Raw genomic sequence first — 16,928 nt, forward strand, 5'->3', positions numbered from 1 at the left:
CTACTGAATATGCAAGGCAAGTTGAGATTTGTTTGAGACAAAAAGAAGAAGCAACCAGGATCACGTGTGTGCATGGGAGCAGTTTAGAGGGGTCATGTTCTGCTAGGAGGTGCATGGAGAAGCAACAAGCAAATAATGACGGGAAAAAAGAAGATTTGTGCAGTTTGCATGGAAGTTTTTTCTGGGTCGGTTTGCTAAGATGGCTTGGAACACGTGGACAGGCTGCGGAGGCGCGTGGATAAGTGCGGCATGCAGGGTCATACATACACATGGCGTCTAAGCCATGCACAGATGTGTGGGTGGACACGACGCAGGGTGGAGCATGGTTGCAGTCGGATATGTTCGGTTGGGTCGGACTAGACAGTCTGACGGATCGACGCGAGTCGGTTGGAACAGAAAACGGTGGTGGGATTGGCGACAACGACATAGGAGCGTGATGCTGACGGTGACCGACTTCTGGGGCGTGGAAACACGTGGTGCAGGCCTGAGGGCTTGTGTGACTTCGACAAGATTATGGCGCAGGGTTGATTCAAGGTGATGTACACGCGGAGCTTGAAGTCGACGGGGCGCGAAGGTGGACTGATCATCTACCGTGGAGTCATGTTGAAGGTGGAGCTGGAGTCTGGAAGATTTCACTCCGTGCTGATTGAGGGGCTACAGTGTAAGTCGACAGAGAGTCGAAGCCTATTCAGCGGGAAAAAGCGAGGGACACGTAGTTTGGACTGGAGCCCAGTGGTCTGATGGAAGCGTGAAACTCGTCATCGGTCGGTTATGATCGGTGGTACTCTGCAGTGGGGGTTGAGTGGTGTGGGTTCGTGACCCTTGAGACTCGACCGGGACAGCGGAGGCTCGACGCGGTAATAGCGGTGAGGCGTGCGGTACGCACGGGGCATGGAGACGGGCCAGGGCTCTGGTGGTCATATATGTGGTGAGACAACTGCGAATTTGACTCGGGATGACTACAAGCAATGGTGAAATTCCTTCAAGTTTCAGACAGGCGGTCAAGAAAGGAGCGGTGATGTTGAGTTTAGATAATTCTTATGTGTGACACCCAATATGTGAGTTGTTCACTTTCACGCAGGTCAGTGATCAGTGTGTGATGGCGTTGGACTGATACTCTAGAAGTTGGGAGCACAAACTAGAGTAACAAGGAACTTAATTTTGCTCGAGTGTTGACTTTGGTAAAGAAAAGAAGGGACTACAAGTTGCAGGTGGAGTCACATGGAGTCTTTGGAGTAGCAGCGGTGCTCATGGGATAAAATCAAGTTCAATGTACATGGAAGTTTGACGCATTGACGAATTCAAGGTGGTGGAGAATATTCGCCAAGGTGGAGTTTGTTGGAGTTGTTTCGAATATTGTGTACAAGGTAGGTTACAGTTGGACTGTAGTTGTATTGTGTTTAGATATGATATGGAGTCGTGTCCTAGTAGGACACTTGTATTCTAGGCCTCTCATATATAGTGGGGGTAGACACATGATGTAACCTATGCCAACATAATAGCACCGGAATGCAGGGGAAGCCGGCGGTATGTGCCGCGTCCAGGGCGACTGGGTGCGGTATTGTGACGGTATCACGGGGAGGAGCGCCCGTAGTCAGGCCCCGGGGATGTAGCCATGATCGGTGAACCTCGTTAACAAATCTCGGTGTCATGCTCGTGTGATTGCTTGGTGCTCGGATGATCGAGGTATATCTCGGATTTATTCTAACACGATTAAATCAGTTCTGTATTGGTGATGGGCTTATGAAAAAGAGACCCGGTTAAATCAGTCATGCACTGATGCGAACAACAGTGGGATGTAGGACACGGCAGTTCGGCCTGTGCTGGCCGCCGGTCGACCACATAATACAACAGAGGAACGACCACTACATACTAATCAGACGACATGTGCTTGCGATCATATTTTTGTCATGGGCAGTCGAGCATGCATGCTTGCTAAACCTGAATTTTGTTGCTTGCAAGAGCCTCTTTTGAAGGTCCGCCAGACTTAATTCACCTCCCGCCTCCTCAGAACAGGAGATGAAGCCGTGGTTATATTATTCAAAGGAGGTCATCGCAAAGAGAACATTGACTTAAGTGGCAAGGCCAGCGTCTAAATGCAAATTATTTACATTTTGATGTCGCGTGTTATATTGTGATCAGAAGGCCGGGAGAAGATAGATGCATGGATACACGAACTCTCCCAGTTGCATAGGATATATTCCATTAAGTTCTCGCCTTCAATCAGTTCTGTGCATAATCATTCTCAATCGGTATATCGTTTTTAACATCAGCACCTTGTTATTTTTCTCCCGTTGCAATGCACGGGCATTTGTGCTAGTGTATACATATATGCGGTCGTACTTCGTCGGCGTTTTTACAGAAAAGTACCTCTGTATTTTAGTATTCAACCCGCAATCCTTTATTAAGTGAGAAAAACGTTTCGTTCAGGTTGTTTTTCTAAACGCCCCCTGTAGTTTCCAATACTCAACCCTCGGTCCACAAGAAAAAAATAGAGCACAGGCTCTCCCTCACCTCCCGATCCCAACCGCCAGGAGGCGACCGACCCCGGCAACGCTCGATCCGTTGCCGCGACGCGCGTCGGTCGGCGCCGGCGAGCACATCACCCTGCACCACCGCTAAGCCTCAGATCCTCCTCTCCTCCATGCGCACCCGAGCTCGTCACTGTGCGCCGCCCGGGAGGGCTCGCGTTCGATGCAGAACGGCAGCGGACGGAGCTTGCAGGGCCCGGATCCACGGGGGGGGGGGGGGGGTGCCGGTGACGCGGAGGAAGGCCGGAGTGTGCTTCCCGGTCGGCTCCATGGTGGCTCCTGGGCAGAAATCCATGGCGCTCCTGGGCAGAAAGGAGATAGGGAGGTTAGGGAGAAAGAAGGGACAGTGATGAGCTCCACACAGAAAAGGTTAGGCACCTGCTATAAGCCTATCATTTCCTGAATCTTTCAATTCTGATGCTTAAATTGTTTGTCCTGATGTATTTTCAGAATCTCATACTGCAAAGGATTGATGGTCAGATCAAGTGTATTAATGAAATGTGCAACATGATGTCTCTTGATATTAAGAAGACATTATATGAAGTTCATCCCAGCTTTGTTGAATTGGAAAGAATCAAATCCATGAGTATAAGTGATAGCACACTTGATAGGCTTGCAGGAAAAATTCATGCACTAAATCAAGAAAAGAAACAGAGGCTCCGGAAGGTACTGGTGTTTGCTGTTCATGTTAGTCATTTAACAAAAGTATGGGTCTGTGTGAATCTTTAGCGTATTCACCTTAGTCTATATGTTTTACTGTTGACCTCCAGTATGGGCCTGTCATTGTGTTTGAGTAGTTGACCTGATAATATGATTCAGCTTAGCAAACCATATCATGATTTATTTTTCCTGAACTGTCGAATATGTTGTCTTGCTTGTAACTCTTATGATTCAATGTACCTGTACATTTAATAAAAGCAGGAGCATGTATCTATCTTACTTCAATGCTTTCACCTTGGCATATATTGTTTTACTATTTGACCTCCAGTATGCCAGTCATTGAATTTGAGACTTGACATTATAATGCGATTCAGCTTAGCAAAGCATGTCATGAATTTTTCTAAACCTTTTGTAGTTCGATTTATTTGGTTTATGCCATTCCATTATGATTTACATACACTATACATGACATGGTTTGCCATCCTAATTCAGTTTCATTGCTGACCAGTGTATGGTTTACTGACTTGTGCATTTTAGCATGCTTTCCTTTCAACTTCTGCTAAATATTGTTCCATATTTCTTTGTATCAAAGATCCATATTGTTGAAATTTGCATTATCTATTGCAGCTACAAGATCATGGAAGCACACTCATTGAGTTATGGAGTCTAATAGACACACCATTAGACGAACAGAAATGCTTTGATCATGTTACTTCTTTGATTTCAGTCTCACAAAATACAGCGATGCCCCAAGGATGCCTTGCACATGACCTTATTAAGAAGGTTAGAGTTGATTCTTGATAGTCTATTTGTTTACTTATTTTCTTTCTATTTTTATCAAGCTAATTTCTTTAAATTATAGTAATTGTCATGTGAAATTCCTTTCCCCCGTTGTTTGGGTAGAGGTTGAGGTCAAGAGACTGAAGCATTTGAAAGCTCGCAAAATGGAAGAGCTTGTCTTAAAGAAAATGACTGAGCTTGAAGAAATCTACAAAAGTGTTCACATGTACATTGACAGCAATCATGAGTGGCAGATTCTCACTGAACTTATTGATTCTGGTTCACTTCTTTCCCATGCTTTTCATCCTGAAGATACATAACTAAAGTTATTATATATAGTTTTGTTTCCATTAAGAACTACCCGATGCATGAGCTAACTGGTGCTCCTTAGTTATATAAGGTTGCTGTTTCTGTCTCATCTTAAAATTCTGTGAATTTCTTAGTCAAATTCAATGGTAGGTTCTGCAACTGTCTTTCAACTTTGTGCCTTCTAAGTATCAGCTTGAATATTTAGGCAGATCAATTTGGATACAAAAATTGAATAAGCTCTTATGAAAACTAAAAGGGAAAAAATATTGCAACTTTGCAAGTCATTGCGTCTCTCCTTCAAAGGACGATTGCACATTCATGCTCTAGGATTTTTTTACTGAGCTCACGGTTGTGAACTATATATTTCCATTTCTTTGGTAGTGATATTTGGTTAAGCTGGAGGTCCTAGCTATAGAACATCAACAGTGTAAAGTATATGCATTGCTAGAGGGGGGGGATTTGGATACAAAAATTGAATAAGCTCTTATGAAAACTAAAAGAGAAAAAATATTGCAAGTCATTGCGTCTCTCCTTCAGAGGACGATTGTGCATTCATGCTCTAGGATTTTTATTACTGAGCTCAAGGTTGTGAACTATTTATTTCCATTTCTTTGGTAGTGATATTTGGTTAAACTGGAGATCCTAGCTATAGAACATCAACAGTGTAAAGTATATGCATTGCTGCTCAGAGGTTCTGTAGATACATCTTTACTGATTTTTCATTTTTATCATGTATGCTTCAATTCTTGCATGCCAAATAAACATAAGTTCATGTTTTATTGTTTAGTTGTCTCATGTTCGCTCTTCATTATTCTATATCAAAGTGATGTCGTTCAATGCGTTTGTCCCTTTCTGATGTAGAAATTGATTTCCATGAGGCATGAACTCAAGGTGCAACAATATCATTCTTCCTGGTGTTGCATTAAATATACCTCTTATTTGTTAAAAAAATCCTCTGGATTTGGGATTAGTATATTAGGTAGACATCTTTTGGTTAACGGCAGATTTGAGCGCAGGGTAGAATTCTTGGTTGATTCTAGAATTTCTTTGTAGATTAGCTAGCAGATTAGAACGTCTTTGGCAAGTTCTTTGTTGGTTAGGTCCAGCTCCCTTGGCACTGGACCCAGCAGACGCGTGTGCGTGTGCGGATCTCCCATGCATCCACTGCACCACTTGTTGTTGGGTGGCAGTGGGGTATCCAAGCGTGTGGAAGGCCTATCCGCCATGGCGGCGCAGCTTGGCTCCAAGGAGAGCAGTTCCAAGGCCCAACTAACAGGCTACCACAATTCCTAGCCCAATCGCGGACTATAATTAAATTGCTTTATTGATCAATCTATCAGTTAATCATAGGCTACAACTAACCAGTGTAGTTTGGATGTGCAGCACCAGAGACCATTTGATTGAATTGGTGGTACAGTAATACTAGCCTAATACAATTATCAGATCCTTTTGTCCTGTCAAGCAGATGGACTTTTGTCCTGTCAAGCAGATGGTTAATTACTGGACAAGTAGAGCATTGCATTTTCTGTGTGCAATCCACACTGACAAGCCTGCAGAGGCTACTTCAAGTCAAGCGGCTTTAGAATTTCTTTACTATGTGTACTCATGTAGTATTTAGGTTAGAATAGTATCAGATTTGATTGGTCCCTCAGTTCATAACAGACATTGACTGGTTACTTCTTTCTGGCTTTAACTTTGAAGCCTAAATAACCACCTTTTGCTACTTAATTGCGCTTGTAGTCATTTGTGATTCTCAGTTCATGAATAATATATGTTGACAAGACATAAATTCAGAACTTCTGGCACATATGTACTTTAATATACTTGCACGCTTTAATTTTGTCATTGAAATTGTTTCTTTGTTCTTCCAGGTTTTGGGTAGCCAATCAAGTCATGTAATACTTTATTGTACCATTCCTTTTGATGTTAGATGTACAACAGTTTTATGCTCAAATAAAGATATATATGCATACAAATTAGTTGCTGGTTATTCCTCCATGATATAGTTTTCCAGTTAAATGTAGTCTTGCGCTTGTGTGATTGAAAACTAAGAATGGAAAGGTGAAGCTGCACATCAAACTAGAGTACATGCATATGTGCATACACTCTGCCCCTCCTCTGTTTCCATTACTTTGAGCTACAGGAAAGGGAAATTACAGCTAGATGAAGTAGCATATGGGAGTAGCACTCACCTCTCCCTGTGAGGTTGCATCGAGCTCTAAACTTCAAGTGAGTCTTCACGAGCTTGTGCTGTATCTTGGGGTACTAGCAGATCGCCTCTGCACGCGATGCTGTTCAGCGGGGAACAACGGCATGGAGCAGCTGCCACAACTTATTTGGCGTGTCGGACGCAAGCGGTGCTACCTGCAATAGCTCTCGCCTTGCCGACGGCGATGGCCTTAGACGGCAGACCGCATCTCACCTTGTGTGAGTCGCCTCTGAGCTCGAACTGAGGGGAACATAGGCATGGGAGCAGCTGCCACAACTTAGGCCCGGGCTTGGACGCACCGGATGCGGGCCGTGCTACCCGCAAGGGATCCCTACTTGCCGCCAGTGACGGCGATGGCCCCGGACGGCGGACTGGCATCTCACCGTCTCACTTTGTGGGAAACGCCTCATTGAGGTCGAACTGAGGCAGCTAGAGGAGTCCAGGAGATAAGGTAAGGGAATGGAAAGAAAAAATAAAATATGCCGTTTCAGTGGTGGGGCTGACCAGAACACGTATTGGTCGCGTTTAGCCCTGCAGGATAGCGCGTGCTGGGGGTAAAACATGCATAATCCTAACTTGCTTACTCCGTTGCAACTCTTATGACACGAATTACTTGATTACACCTGCCTGGCTGGTTCAATTTTGGTATTATATTTGCCCCCGCTTGCTTTGATCTAGATTCACTTTGTTGATATTGAATTGGTCTTAATGTTAACATCAACAATGGTTATTCGAGTTTCATATTACTTTAGACATAATGTGCTTCAACTACGGCATTTTGTATTTTCCTTTTAAATTTATATGGAACATCGGAAACCCAGCCATGGCGGCAGTGGCGTAGTACTTCACCTAACTCCCCTACGCCATGTCTCAGCAAAACAAAGCGGATGGATCCGTGATCCACATTGAACATATAAACCCTGCTGGGGTGCTAGGCAGACTCGCGCTATCCACGTAGGCTGTGAATAGTTCAGCGACGCGAGACTCGGCGGTAGCGAGCGAAAGAAAAAGCAGCGAAGGCGGCAGCGAGCGAAAGAAAAAGGCAGCCCGCGTAACCCTAGCCGCCGCCCCCTCCTCCTCCTCCCACCTCACCCCTCCCCCCAGGGCGCCTCCTCCCCCTAGCCGCCGCCCCCTCCTCCTCCTCCCACCTCTGCCCCCCCGCATCTCGTCTGCCCCGGGTGCGGAGGCGAGCTTCCCGACAACGGCGGCGACTTCGATCTGCAGGAGAGAGAGGGATGTGCGCCGGCGTCGGTTTCCCCAACCCCACAGCCGTCGCACGCCGCGCCACTCCGCGCCCCCTCTTTGCTCCACCACGCAGCTTCCTCCTCCCTGCTCACCTCCGGCGCAGCTCGTCGTAGTGGAGAGCATGAGCGGCATGGTCTTCATGGTGGGGTGGAGCTGCAGTGGAGGGAAGGATGCTTGACGGATCCGGCGCGTGCAGGCTGAAGCGGCAGGAGTTGGTGGATACGGCCGATGCGGACGGGGTCGTTGACGGGGGCTGGGAGCTCGAGTTGGTTCACGGTTTGCCTTTCCATCCTCCCTGCCTCACTCATGCCTCCCCCTTTTTTCATTGACGACGGCTTTGGCTGCAGGGGCGCCATGAGGAGTGGAAGGCCGAGGTCGTTCGACGGGTGGAGCAGCAGGAGCAATGAGCCAATGGTGGTCAATGGCTAACCTCTACCTCCTCTCTCTCTGTGGTTAAGAAGGCCAAATAGAAGAAGCAAAGGAATGGCGCAAAAGTCTTGCTGAGGTGCCCCCTCCAAGGCCCAGATTCTTCTGAGGTGACCCTATTGCTCCCCTCAAACCTAGCACCTTCGATGCTGTGTCATCATCAATTTTGATACATACAGTTCTGGAAGCTTTAGGATTGGTCATTGCTTATAACTGTTGTGGGTAACATGACCTTGTTTACTCCCTACAATCTTCATTCACACGTCTTTGATGTTTATTTTGCTATTAGATGATGAAAATCTAAAGAACGGACACACAACCAGAAGTTTACATATTTTGTTTGCTGGTAATGTGTCATCGTCATCTTTGTTAGCCAGACTTGTCGGTTGTCCTACTTAATTCCCACCTTATCACGTTGCTCTTGATTTTTAATCATGCTTGGAGCTTTGGTCTGCAGCTATACAAAATCATATGCTTTGGCTCTAGATTAGGGTAATGTTGGAACTTGGGAGGGAGTAACTAAGCCATACATTTGGCTCTAGGATTTTCAGTTTGTATTTGCCGGATGTAGAAACAGCTTTCTATGAGATAACGAGTTGACGACACACCACATTCGGTTGACTGTTGAGGCGTAAATGGCACCCGAGTGCTGTAGTATGCAGTAGCGACCGGCGAGGCATCAGGATGTGGCGAGGCAAGGCTGTGGAGTTCATGAGTTTTCAGGCTGCACGGGATGCAAGTTAATGGATGTAAGTTCCAGAGAAAATTGCCTGACTATAATATACGAGACTTGCTGAATAATGGTAGTGTGTATGTGCTGTATCTACTCTAATTTTCTCCATGTTCATTTTAAGAATTTTTATGTGCTAGCTGCAGATTAGAACGTACAAATGACTGGTGCATAAGCTCCTTCGACTATTTGATTAAAGGTATACATTGACTGCTTTCTTCTTTCTTTCTATCTTCATGTTCTCACAGTTTTTGTCTTTTAAAACTTTAAACAGAGAAGGCATGGGTTGACGCTACCAATATATGTGTTGGCTACAGAGGCATAGAAATAATAATCGATGCCCAATTCCGTCTCTGCATTTAAAGGATGACTGCTTCATAGGTGTGCTATCAAATTCTATGTAGTTCTCCATTCGAGTCTTTCCTTCCTCATTAACTTGAAATGTTTCCTAACTCAGCTTTTTTGTGCACGAAGTTTAGCAGGCTTGCCTTGTGATCAAACCTGACGATGTGCAGCATGGTGTGGTATGCACTTCTTCAGTTAGGCCTATTTCATTGCCTCATTATTTTTCTAGGTTTTTTCTTTTAAATGAGGAGTAATTCTATTCCTGTGTGCTTTAAATCGATAGCATGCAGAGAATTTTTATAGAAATGAGGAGTAATTTTAGGTTGCTGGGCCAATGTTCATGCGAACTTTAAGATGTAATATAAATTATATGTTCGGAATTTCAGCTAGCACCTATGATTTTGGGTTAAAAAGACGTGTGCTATCCAGACGGTACAATGCGTGCTTGGGCCTTTTGTCAGTTTTATGTGAAGATTTATTGTGAAATTTGTCATAGATTAGAGATCTAGAAAATATGTATTGTGCCTTAAGCTTTCCTCGTCATGCATATTGCTATATCTGAGCAGCTCCCTAGCGGGTTATTGGAAGGAAATATGCTTTCGTATGTGCACGGATTTCTGGACCTTATTTGCTTTTGTCAATTTAGCCATTATTCACCCATTTCCCTAAATTTATTGATACTTTTAATATGTTACTGGTGTCAACAAAACAATTGTGAGACTTATAATTCCTTGTCTATCAGGAAAACATATTATTAAGACGAATCCGTAGATAATCGATAATGTGTAAAAACTCCATTTGTGAATATTATATGCGAAAGAAAATATTGCTTTGTGATGCTTATGTCTCTAAGAAATTCACTGGGAAGAGGCTCTGGGCAGGGGGTTTGATTTTTCTTTTCTGGTTTTGCAACATGATGCGACGAATTTCTCCTGCAGGCATGCCTTCGTTCCCCCATTTACCATATGCAAATCTTGGTCTACAATTTGTTTTAATTGTTTTCGTACATATAAACAATATTTTTAATACACATTCCATCCTTCTTTTGTTCTCTGAATTGTTGTTTGTAATTCTGAGACTTTTGTGCACCGTCATCTCCATCACTGAAGGATTTTGAATACATAATTACATATAAGATAACCATCCTTTTTTCTGTCTTTGAACTACTGTTCGTGCCATAGGATAGACATTGGAGTTGACAAGAATGTCAATGACATCAAGTATACTTTTTGCTGAGGAAAATGACGTATGTATGCCCGCTGGTATAAGTGAAAGAGAAATTTAGAGGGAGATAAAAAAGGAAAAGATAAAAGGTGCTGAGAAAAATGATACTTGGACAGTTAGCACTACAGTCCATTGGTTGCTAAAATTGATTGCTCCTCTCCTGTTTAGTGAAATTTCAATGGGATCTTTTATATTATGGGATTATGATCAGCAACTTCATTAGGTCATTGAATTTTAACTCACACATTTCTAAACTGAAATGAGGAAATCCACTTGAGGTTGTCTATTTCTGAATTTATGTTTTTGTAGTGTCATGCCTTCAGTTTGTGTTGCATATATATGGGTGAACAATGAATGTCAAATAGGAAAATTGCTCACCAATCGTTACATTCAGAAACATGTGTACTGAATCTTTCTTAGACATCATATTTTATATGCATCATCAAGTTATAGCGTATGCCCGACCTTCACGTTTATCTTTTCATGGTCATGAAAAACGTAATGTGCATTGGTTTCGTACAGGGCACTGCCATGGCATGGCGAGGCACCCGCAAGGCACCACTTGCTTCCATTCTGAGGTGGATTAGCGCTCGGATAGTCACGCGGATCTCCAAACCAGCACCCTCCCACGGCGCAGTTCCACCGTGTTGACCGGCGCTTCCTACACCATGGATCAAATAAACAGCCGCCTCAGCATAGCCATCCAGAATGCTCTCCTGCCTCCGTTCCCCCTCAGGTCCATCGTCCTCTTTCTTTTCAGGACTGTTACCTGGAATACAAATGGCCATTTATTTGTTGTTAGTAATTGCATTTTTCATTTGTTTTAGGCGTTCTTTACTTACACTGCTTGCTTTTTGTGAATAAAGGCATCTATATTAGCAGTCTGATTTCAGATTACACCGAGATTAGAAAACTGAGAATACCTCAATATGTTATGTTGCAATAAAAAATAGAGGACATTGGGGGGATAGGTAGTCATATATTTGGTCTTTGTCTCGGAAGAAGGGAATTGCTTGGTCAACAAATATATATAATCTGCGCCCTGTACATAGTATAGATGCTAAAGATATGTGTTCGCTGGAAGTTGGTTTCATGTTCTTATTCTGACAGCAAGAAAACTAAACAAATTGATTGTTTGTATACTCAACATATGGTCCATCTTATGCATACAAGGTGCTATCTTGGCATGGATATAACCTGCAACCATATGCACAGGAAGTGTGTATGTTCTAAGAGGAGCACAACTTCAGAAGAGTATTTTTTTTATTTGAAGTGGTTTGATTTTATTCAATCTGTTAGTATATCCGCAAGATTGGCACATTACTAGATCTTTCTCATTTCAGATTCTTATATATCCACGAGGGGGACATTTATTAACAGAGGGTGTTACTCTTGGTGGCTGTATTGATCTCCCGTGCCACCAATCTGACCGATGGCTCCACTTCGACTTCGTCAACTCCACTGACTATCTCGACTATGTCATACTGCAACCCCGATGCCCACTGGTTATGCAGTAACATGCTTCTGTGAGTGCTCCTTTTCAAGATTTTTGTTTACTCAATATTACCTGCTTAGTTTTGTACAGATCAAAAGGTTTGGGTTCACTACATATATATTTGGTGACTTGACTTGTTGGTAGTTTAGCAGTTGCTAAAAAGTAATATTATTATCCATATGTGTTTTCCATCGCTTGTTCACCTCCAGAGACCTCATTTCTCTTTTCATTTCTAAAGTCATATCATTCTCAGAACCCTCGGGAAATAGTGGCAACATAGCGGCGGTTCGACCCGCAATGTTGTATGGCGCGGAGTGTTAGCCGACTAAAAGGCGACATGTTCAACAGTTAGGTGTGGCGGAGATGCGTATGTTGAGATGGATGTGTGGCCACACGAGGAAGGATCGAGTCCGGAATGATGATATACGAGATAGAGTTGGGGTAGCACCAATTGAGGAGAAGCTTGTCCAACATCGTTTGAGATGGTTTGGGCATATTCAGCGCAGGCCTCCAGAAGCTCCAGTGCATAGCGGACGGCTAAAGCGTGCGGAGAATGTCAAGAGAGGGCGGGGTCGACCGATTTTGACATGGGAGGAGTCCGTTAAGAGAGATCTGAAGGATTGGAGTATCGACAAAGAGCTAGCTATGGACAGGGGTGCGTGGAAGCTTGCTATCCATGTGCCAGAGCCATGAGTTGGTTGCGAGATCTTATGGGTTTCACCTCTAGCCTACCCCAACTTGTTTGGGACTAAAGGCTTTGTTGTTGTTGTTGTTGTTGATTCCATAAAGAGAAAATTAATTTACAGTGTATTGAACACAAAATTCATCTCCAGATCTATGGCTATAGCTTTCCTTCACTGAAATTAGGTTCTTCTAGAGCAACTTCATCTAAAATATGCAAACAGAGATAACACCGCCATTCTATTTTTCTACAGGAACACCAGGTTGCAACTCCAGCTTCGCAGACGAACTCGCTCATTGCTCTAGAAGGTGCTTGGGCTTGTTTCTCTGACCGATTGGCTGCGACATCTCACATGGATCTTCACTGCCTCATAGACCTATTTTTTATTCTCTCGTCAATTCTACATGTCTGCTCGTCCATTGCATGGTGCTAGATGGTCCCTGTTTAGTTAATCCAAGGTACATCCCATCAGGACTATTATTTGATTTGTCAGATTGAATCTCTCTATCATTGAAACTTTATTGATAAGACAGACAACAATAAACTTTGCAAATGTAACCCTACCTATTCCAACATATTGCCATATTATGGTTTTGTTTTATTTCTTATTGCTTCCTGTTGTTTGGTTTGTTTGAACTGCATTTTATAGCCAGGTTTCTATGTGTTGCTTTTATTTTGACTGTACCTTTATGGCCAATAAGCTTAATTCTTTCAACTTGTTGTTTCTTATATGCACTTTTGCTGCATGCATTTTCTTGAGAGAAATATCCTTGAGAGAAAAGAGGTAACAAAACACCAGATTATTTTATCAAGTCAGGACATGGATGCTTTTAATTAGTTTTAGCTGAAGAGAGAAAATATGACGCAATATGGTAGCCTCCACAAATTTAGAACCGAGATCCGTTAGTCCTCCTTCATCTGCCTGACACACTTTAGTCAGGATATTGATGAGAGGCCTCCTGCATGGTCTAAGCTTCAAAAGTTAAAGATTTTAATGTATTTATTATTCTGTTGATCTTAATTTATGCAGGTAAATCATATGCATAACCATGGAATGGCACATACTGGCCTCAGGTTGTACAAATTCATCGCAAGGCCGGGTCAGTCCGAAAGTTCAAAGGGGAAAAAATCCATTTGAAAGCTGGAAAATACATTACTCGCTGTAAATACTCTTATTACTTTCTTGTTTGCAACAACTCCTCCGACAAATACTAAATACTATAGTTCTATGCAAATTGGCAGGCAAGCCTGGTGAGCATTACGTAGATGAGTTCGCTGCCCACTGTGTGTGTGGGAAATACAGTTAAGTTGTATAACAAAAATATTCGCAATCTGTGAAATATCATCAAAGACAAGAAAACACCTGACCATTACTATGTATGCCACATGACAGAAACATTTTCTGCTGACGGCAAAAGAATGGTAATCTCAAACAAATGCATTCTCGTGTTTCCTACAAGAACATGTCGGCAAACCATGTACTGAATAACCTTTATCCTCTTTTGCAGTACTTTAGCACACACTTTTCTAAGAGAAGTCTCTTCCCGCACATGGATGCTGATGATGAGCTACCAATCAGTGCAGGAGACGGGACCATCAGTGTCATGGCCCTCTTTATCATGGGCATCGACAACAGGGCTACACTCACAAAGAACTGGAGCAGCTTCTTCCATAAGGCAAACATGAAGAAAGGATGTGCATATGCTTTCGCCTTCAAGTGCGCGTCCAAGGGCCTCTGCATGGTTGTCTATCCAATCTAAGCAGGTCACAATAGTCCTTTGCTACATAACTTGGTATTACTATAAGTACCGATCGAGACTTATATCTGGCATCATTTTGGATCTTATGTAAGAAAATTATGATAATCCTGTCCGTATGACTATCATCAATCCGTACTTATATTCATATGTTTTCTTCTGTGTCTACATATTTTGATGCACACTCTTTCAATCTTTGGCTTGCTCTCGGCCTTTGCGCCATGGGCGCAACTGGTCATCTAGTGTTGATAAAAGGAGAGACAAAAAATAAGAGGAATGTTGCCACTTGTCACGACAGAGATGTGACATTTCTCATCTTTTGTCCTTATCAAAACACGTGTATGAATTGTCTTAATTTGTATTTCATCCACTCCACACGTGATGGTGATATACATGGGCTTTTTTAAATAGACTTAATTTTTAGACACGGCCTTCTCACTGTCGGGCGGCACCATCCTGCTGCTGAGTTTGGTCGTGGTGGTGTGCGTCATCAGCACCGCAATAATAATCGGTGATTCAGATTGAAAATCATATCAAAACAGAAGATACTGTCTTAGACAAGAAATGTCTATGACGTGATATTTTTTCACCCGTTGCAACGCACGGGCATGTTTACTAGTGGTTGCTAAAAAAAGAAGTCCTCCTCCCGTATCCCTAACCTTCTGAAGCCCACCACCACACCCGTCGCTTGCCATGGATCGCGCCGCCGCCCTACTCCCCATCGTCGTCGCCGCTCCTTGTCTCATCTGCCGCCGTTGCCCACCACATCCACCCTCTGTCACATCCCACCGCCTCCACCGCCACCGTGAACCATCTCTCGCATTAGTCCTCTCTCTTGGACCAACACGCTGCGGCGGATGCTTCCGGTCGCGTGGTGGCGACGCGGCTGGTCGCCTATAAGCTACAACAATGGTTCCCTGTTGTGCCTACGAGCTTTTCCCATATTGCTCTTAGCTTATTTACTTTTCCCGTTGCTATTTTTATAATTACTACAAAACCCAAAAATATTACTTTGATACCGTTATCATTACTTCCATATTACTTTGCTACTAAATACTTTGTTGCAGATACTAAGTTATCCAGGTATGGTTGAATTGACAACTGCTAATACTTGAGAATATTCTTTGGCTCCCCTTGTGTCAAATCAATAAATTTGGGTTGAATACTCTACCCTCGAAAACTATTGCGACCCCCTATACTTGTGGGTTATCAAGACACTTTCCTGGCGCCGTTGCCGGGGAGCATAGCTCTATTCTTTGAGTCACTTGAGATTTATATCTGCTGGTCACTATGAATAACTTGAAAGACGAAAGAACTAAGATTTCTCCCTTAACTACAAGGGGAGGTAAGGAACTGCCATCTAGCTCTGCACTTGATTCACCTTCTCTTTTGAGTAAGCTTGTGACAGCTAAACCTGCTTCTGCTATTCATTCTGATATGTCGCATGTTATTGATGATGCCACTTCTGCTATGCATGATACTTATGATGAAACTACTTCTATGCTTGATACTACTGTGCCACTTGGTGAATTTCTTGATGAACAACTTGCTAGGGCTAGAGAGAATGAAATTATTGAACCTAATAATATTGATGAAAGTGATGATGAAGATTCTCCCCCTAGATATGAATTACCTGTTGTGCCTGAGGGCTATGTTATGGATGAAAAAACTGCTAGAGACTTTCTTGCTTGTAATGATAGAAGCGATCTTAAGAAATTATTAGCTAAGCTAAAACAAAAACCTTTGAATGCTAGAATGAAATATGATCCTGCTTATGCTACTTCACCTATCTTTGTTACTGATAAGGATCATGAATTCTCTGTCGACCCTGGTATAATTACTTTAGTTGAACCTGATCCTTTTTATGGCTATGAATCTGAAACTATTGTGGCACATCTTACTAAACTAAATGATATAGCCACCCTGTTCACTAATGATGAGAAGTCTCGTTATTATTATATCCTTAAGATATTTCCATTCTCATTAAAGGGTGATGCTAAGATATGGTTTAATTCTCTTGATCCTGGTTGTGTGCATAGTCCCCAGGATATGATTTATTACTTCTCTGCTAAATATTTCCCCGCTCATAAAAAACAAGCTGCTTTAAGAGAAATATATAATTTTGTGCAAATTCAAGAAGAGAGTCTCCCACACGCTTGGGGGAGGCTTCTCCAATTACTTAATGCTTTGCCTGATCATCCTCTCAAGAAAAATAAAATACTTGATATCTTTTATAATGGACTAACCGATGCTTCCAGAGATCACCTGGAAAGAACTGCTGATCAAGCTGAAATTCTACCGAATAATATGTTGACTAATCTATACCTATAATAATTAGAGACTCCCTAAAAATTACCAAGTTAATTAGAAATTATGAGCCGTTTATCTCTGGTGGGATCGAGTTATTACGGTGGAGATTAACCCATGTAACTTTTGCTTGATGATGTGCTTAATTCGGCCAAAAAAACACCAAAGGCCCACGGTCCTTTCACCAGGGTTGTACTAAAAGAAGGCCCATGGTCCTTCCACCATGGT

At 43.0% G+C, this 16,928-nt stretch overlaps 1 protein-coding gene and 1 long non-coding RNA gene across 12 annotated transcripts; both read left to right on the forward strand.

The window, feature by feature from the left end:
• The first annotated feature begins 2,750 nt into the window (after nt 1-2,750).
• LOC123111171 (65-kDa microtubule-associated protein 1) lies at nt 2,751-4,738 on the forward strand. Its single transcript, XM_044531858.1, has 4 exons — nt 2,751-2,856; nt 2,982-3,197; nt 3,819-3,974; nt 4,054-4,738. The coding sequence occupies exons 2-4, from the start codon at nt 3,030-3,032 to the stop codon at nt 4,054-4,056; spliced, it is 327 nt and encodes a 108-aa protein (XP_044387793.1). The 5' UTR covers nt 2,751-2,856; nt 2,982-3,029; the 3' UTR covers nt 4,057-4,738.
• Nucleotides 4,739-4,752: 14 nt separating this feature from the next.
• On the forward strand, nt 4,753-14,485 carry LOC123111172 (uncharacterized). 11 transcript variants are annotated; one of them, XR_006454224.1, is made up of 11 exons: nt 4,753-8,909; nt 9,037-9,089; nt 9,165-9,271; nt 9,370-9,414; nt 10,982-11,195; nt 11,803-11,985; nt 12,890-13,094; nt 13,667-13,798; nt 13,879-13,938; nt 14,030-14,114; nt 14,216-14,485. It is a non-coding gene; the product is annotated as an uncharacterized lncRNA (long non-coding RNA). The 11 variants fall into 11 exon arrangements; XR_006454223.1 differs by having other exon boundaries at nt 4,753-8,010; nt 8,082-8,909; nt 13,879-14,058; nt 14,145-14,483; XR_006454226.1 differs by having other exon boundaries at nt 4,753-7,999; nt 8,082-8,909; nt 13,879-14,058; nt 14,145-14,483.
• The last annotated feature ends 2,443 nt before the right edge of the window (nt 14,486-16,928 follow it).

Source organism: Triticum aestivum, chromosome 5B (assembly GCF_018294505.1).
Source record: "Triticum aestivum cultivar Chinese Spring chromosome 5B, IWGSC CS RefSeq v2.1, whole genome shotgun sequence".
Classification (NCBI taxonomy): Eukaryota; Viridiplantae; Streptophyta; class Magnoliopsida; order Poales; family Poaceae; genus Triticum; species Triticum aestivum.

What these genes read in the sequence shown, in the direction of transcription:
- LOC123111171 (XM_044531858.1), top strand. Translation starts at nt 3,030, where the DNA reads ATGTGCAACATGATGTCTCTTGATATTAAGAAGACATTATATGAAGTT. An exon ending in AGAAACAGAGGCTCCGGAAG is followed by an intron (nt 3,198 to 3,818) that starts GTACTGGTGTTT and finishes TATCTATTGCAG; the next exon opens with CTACAAGATCATGGAAGCAC.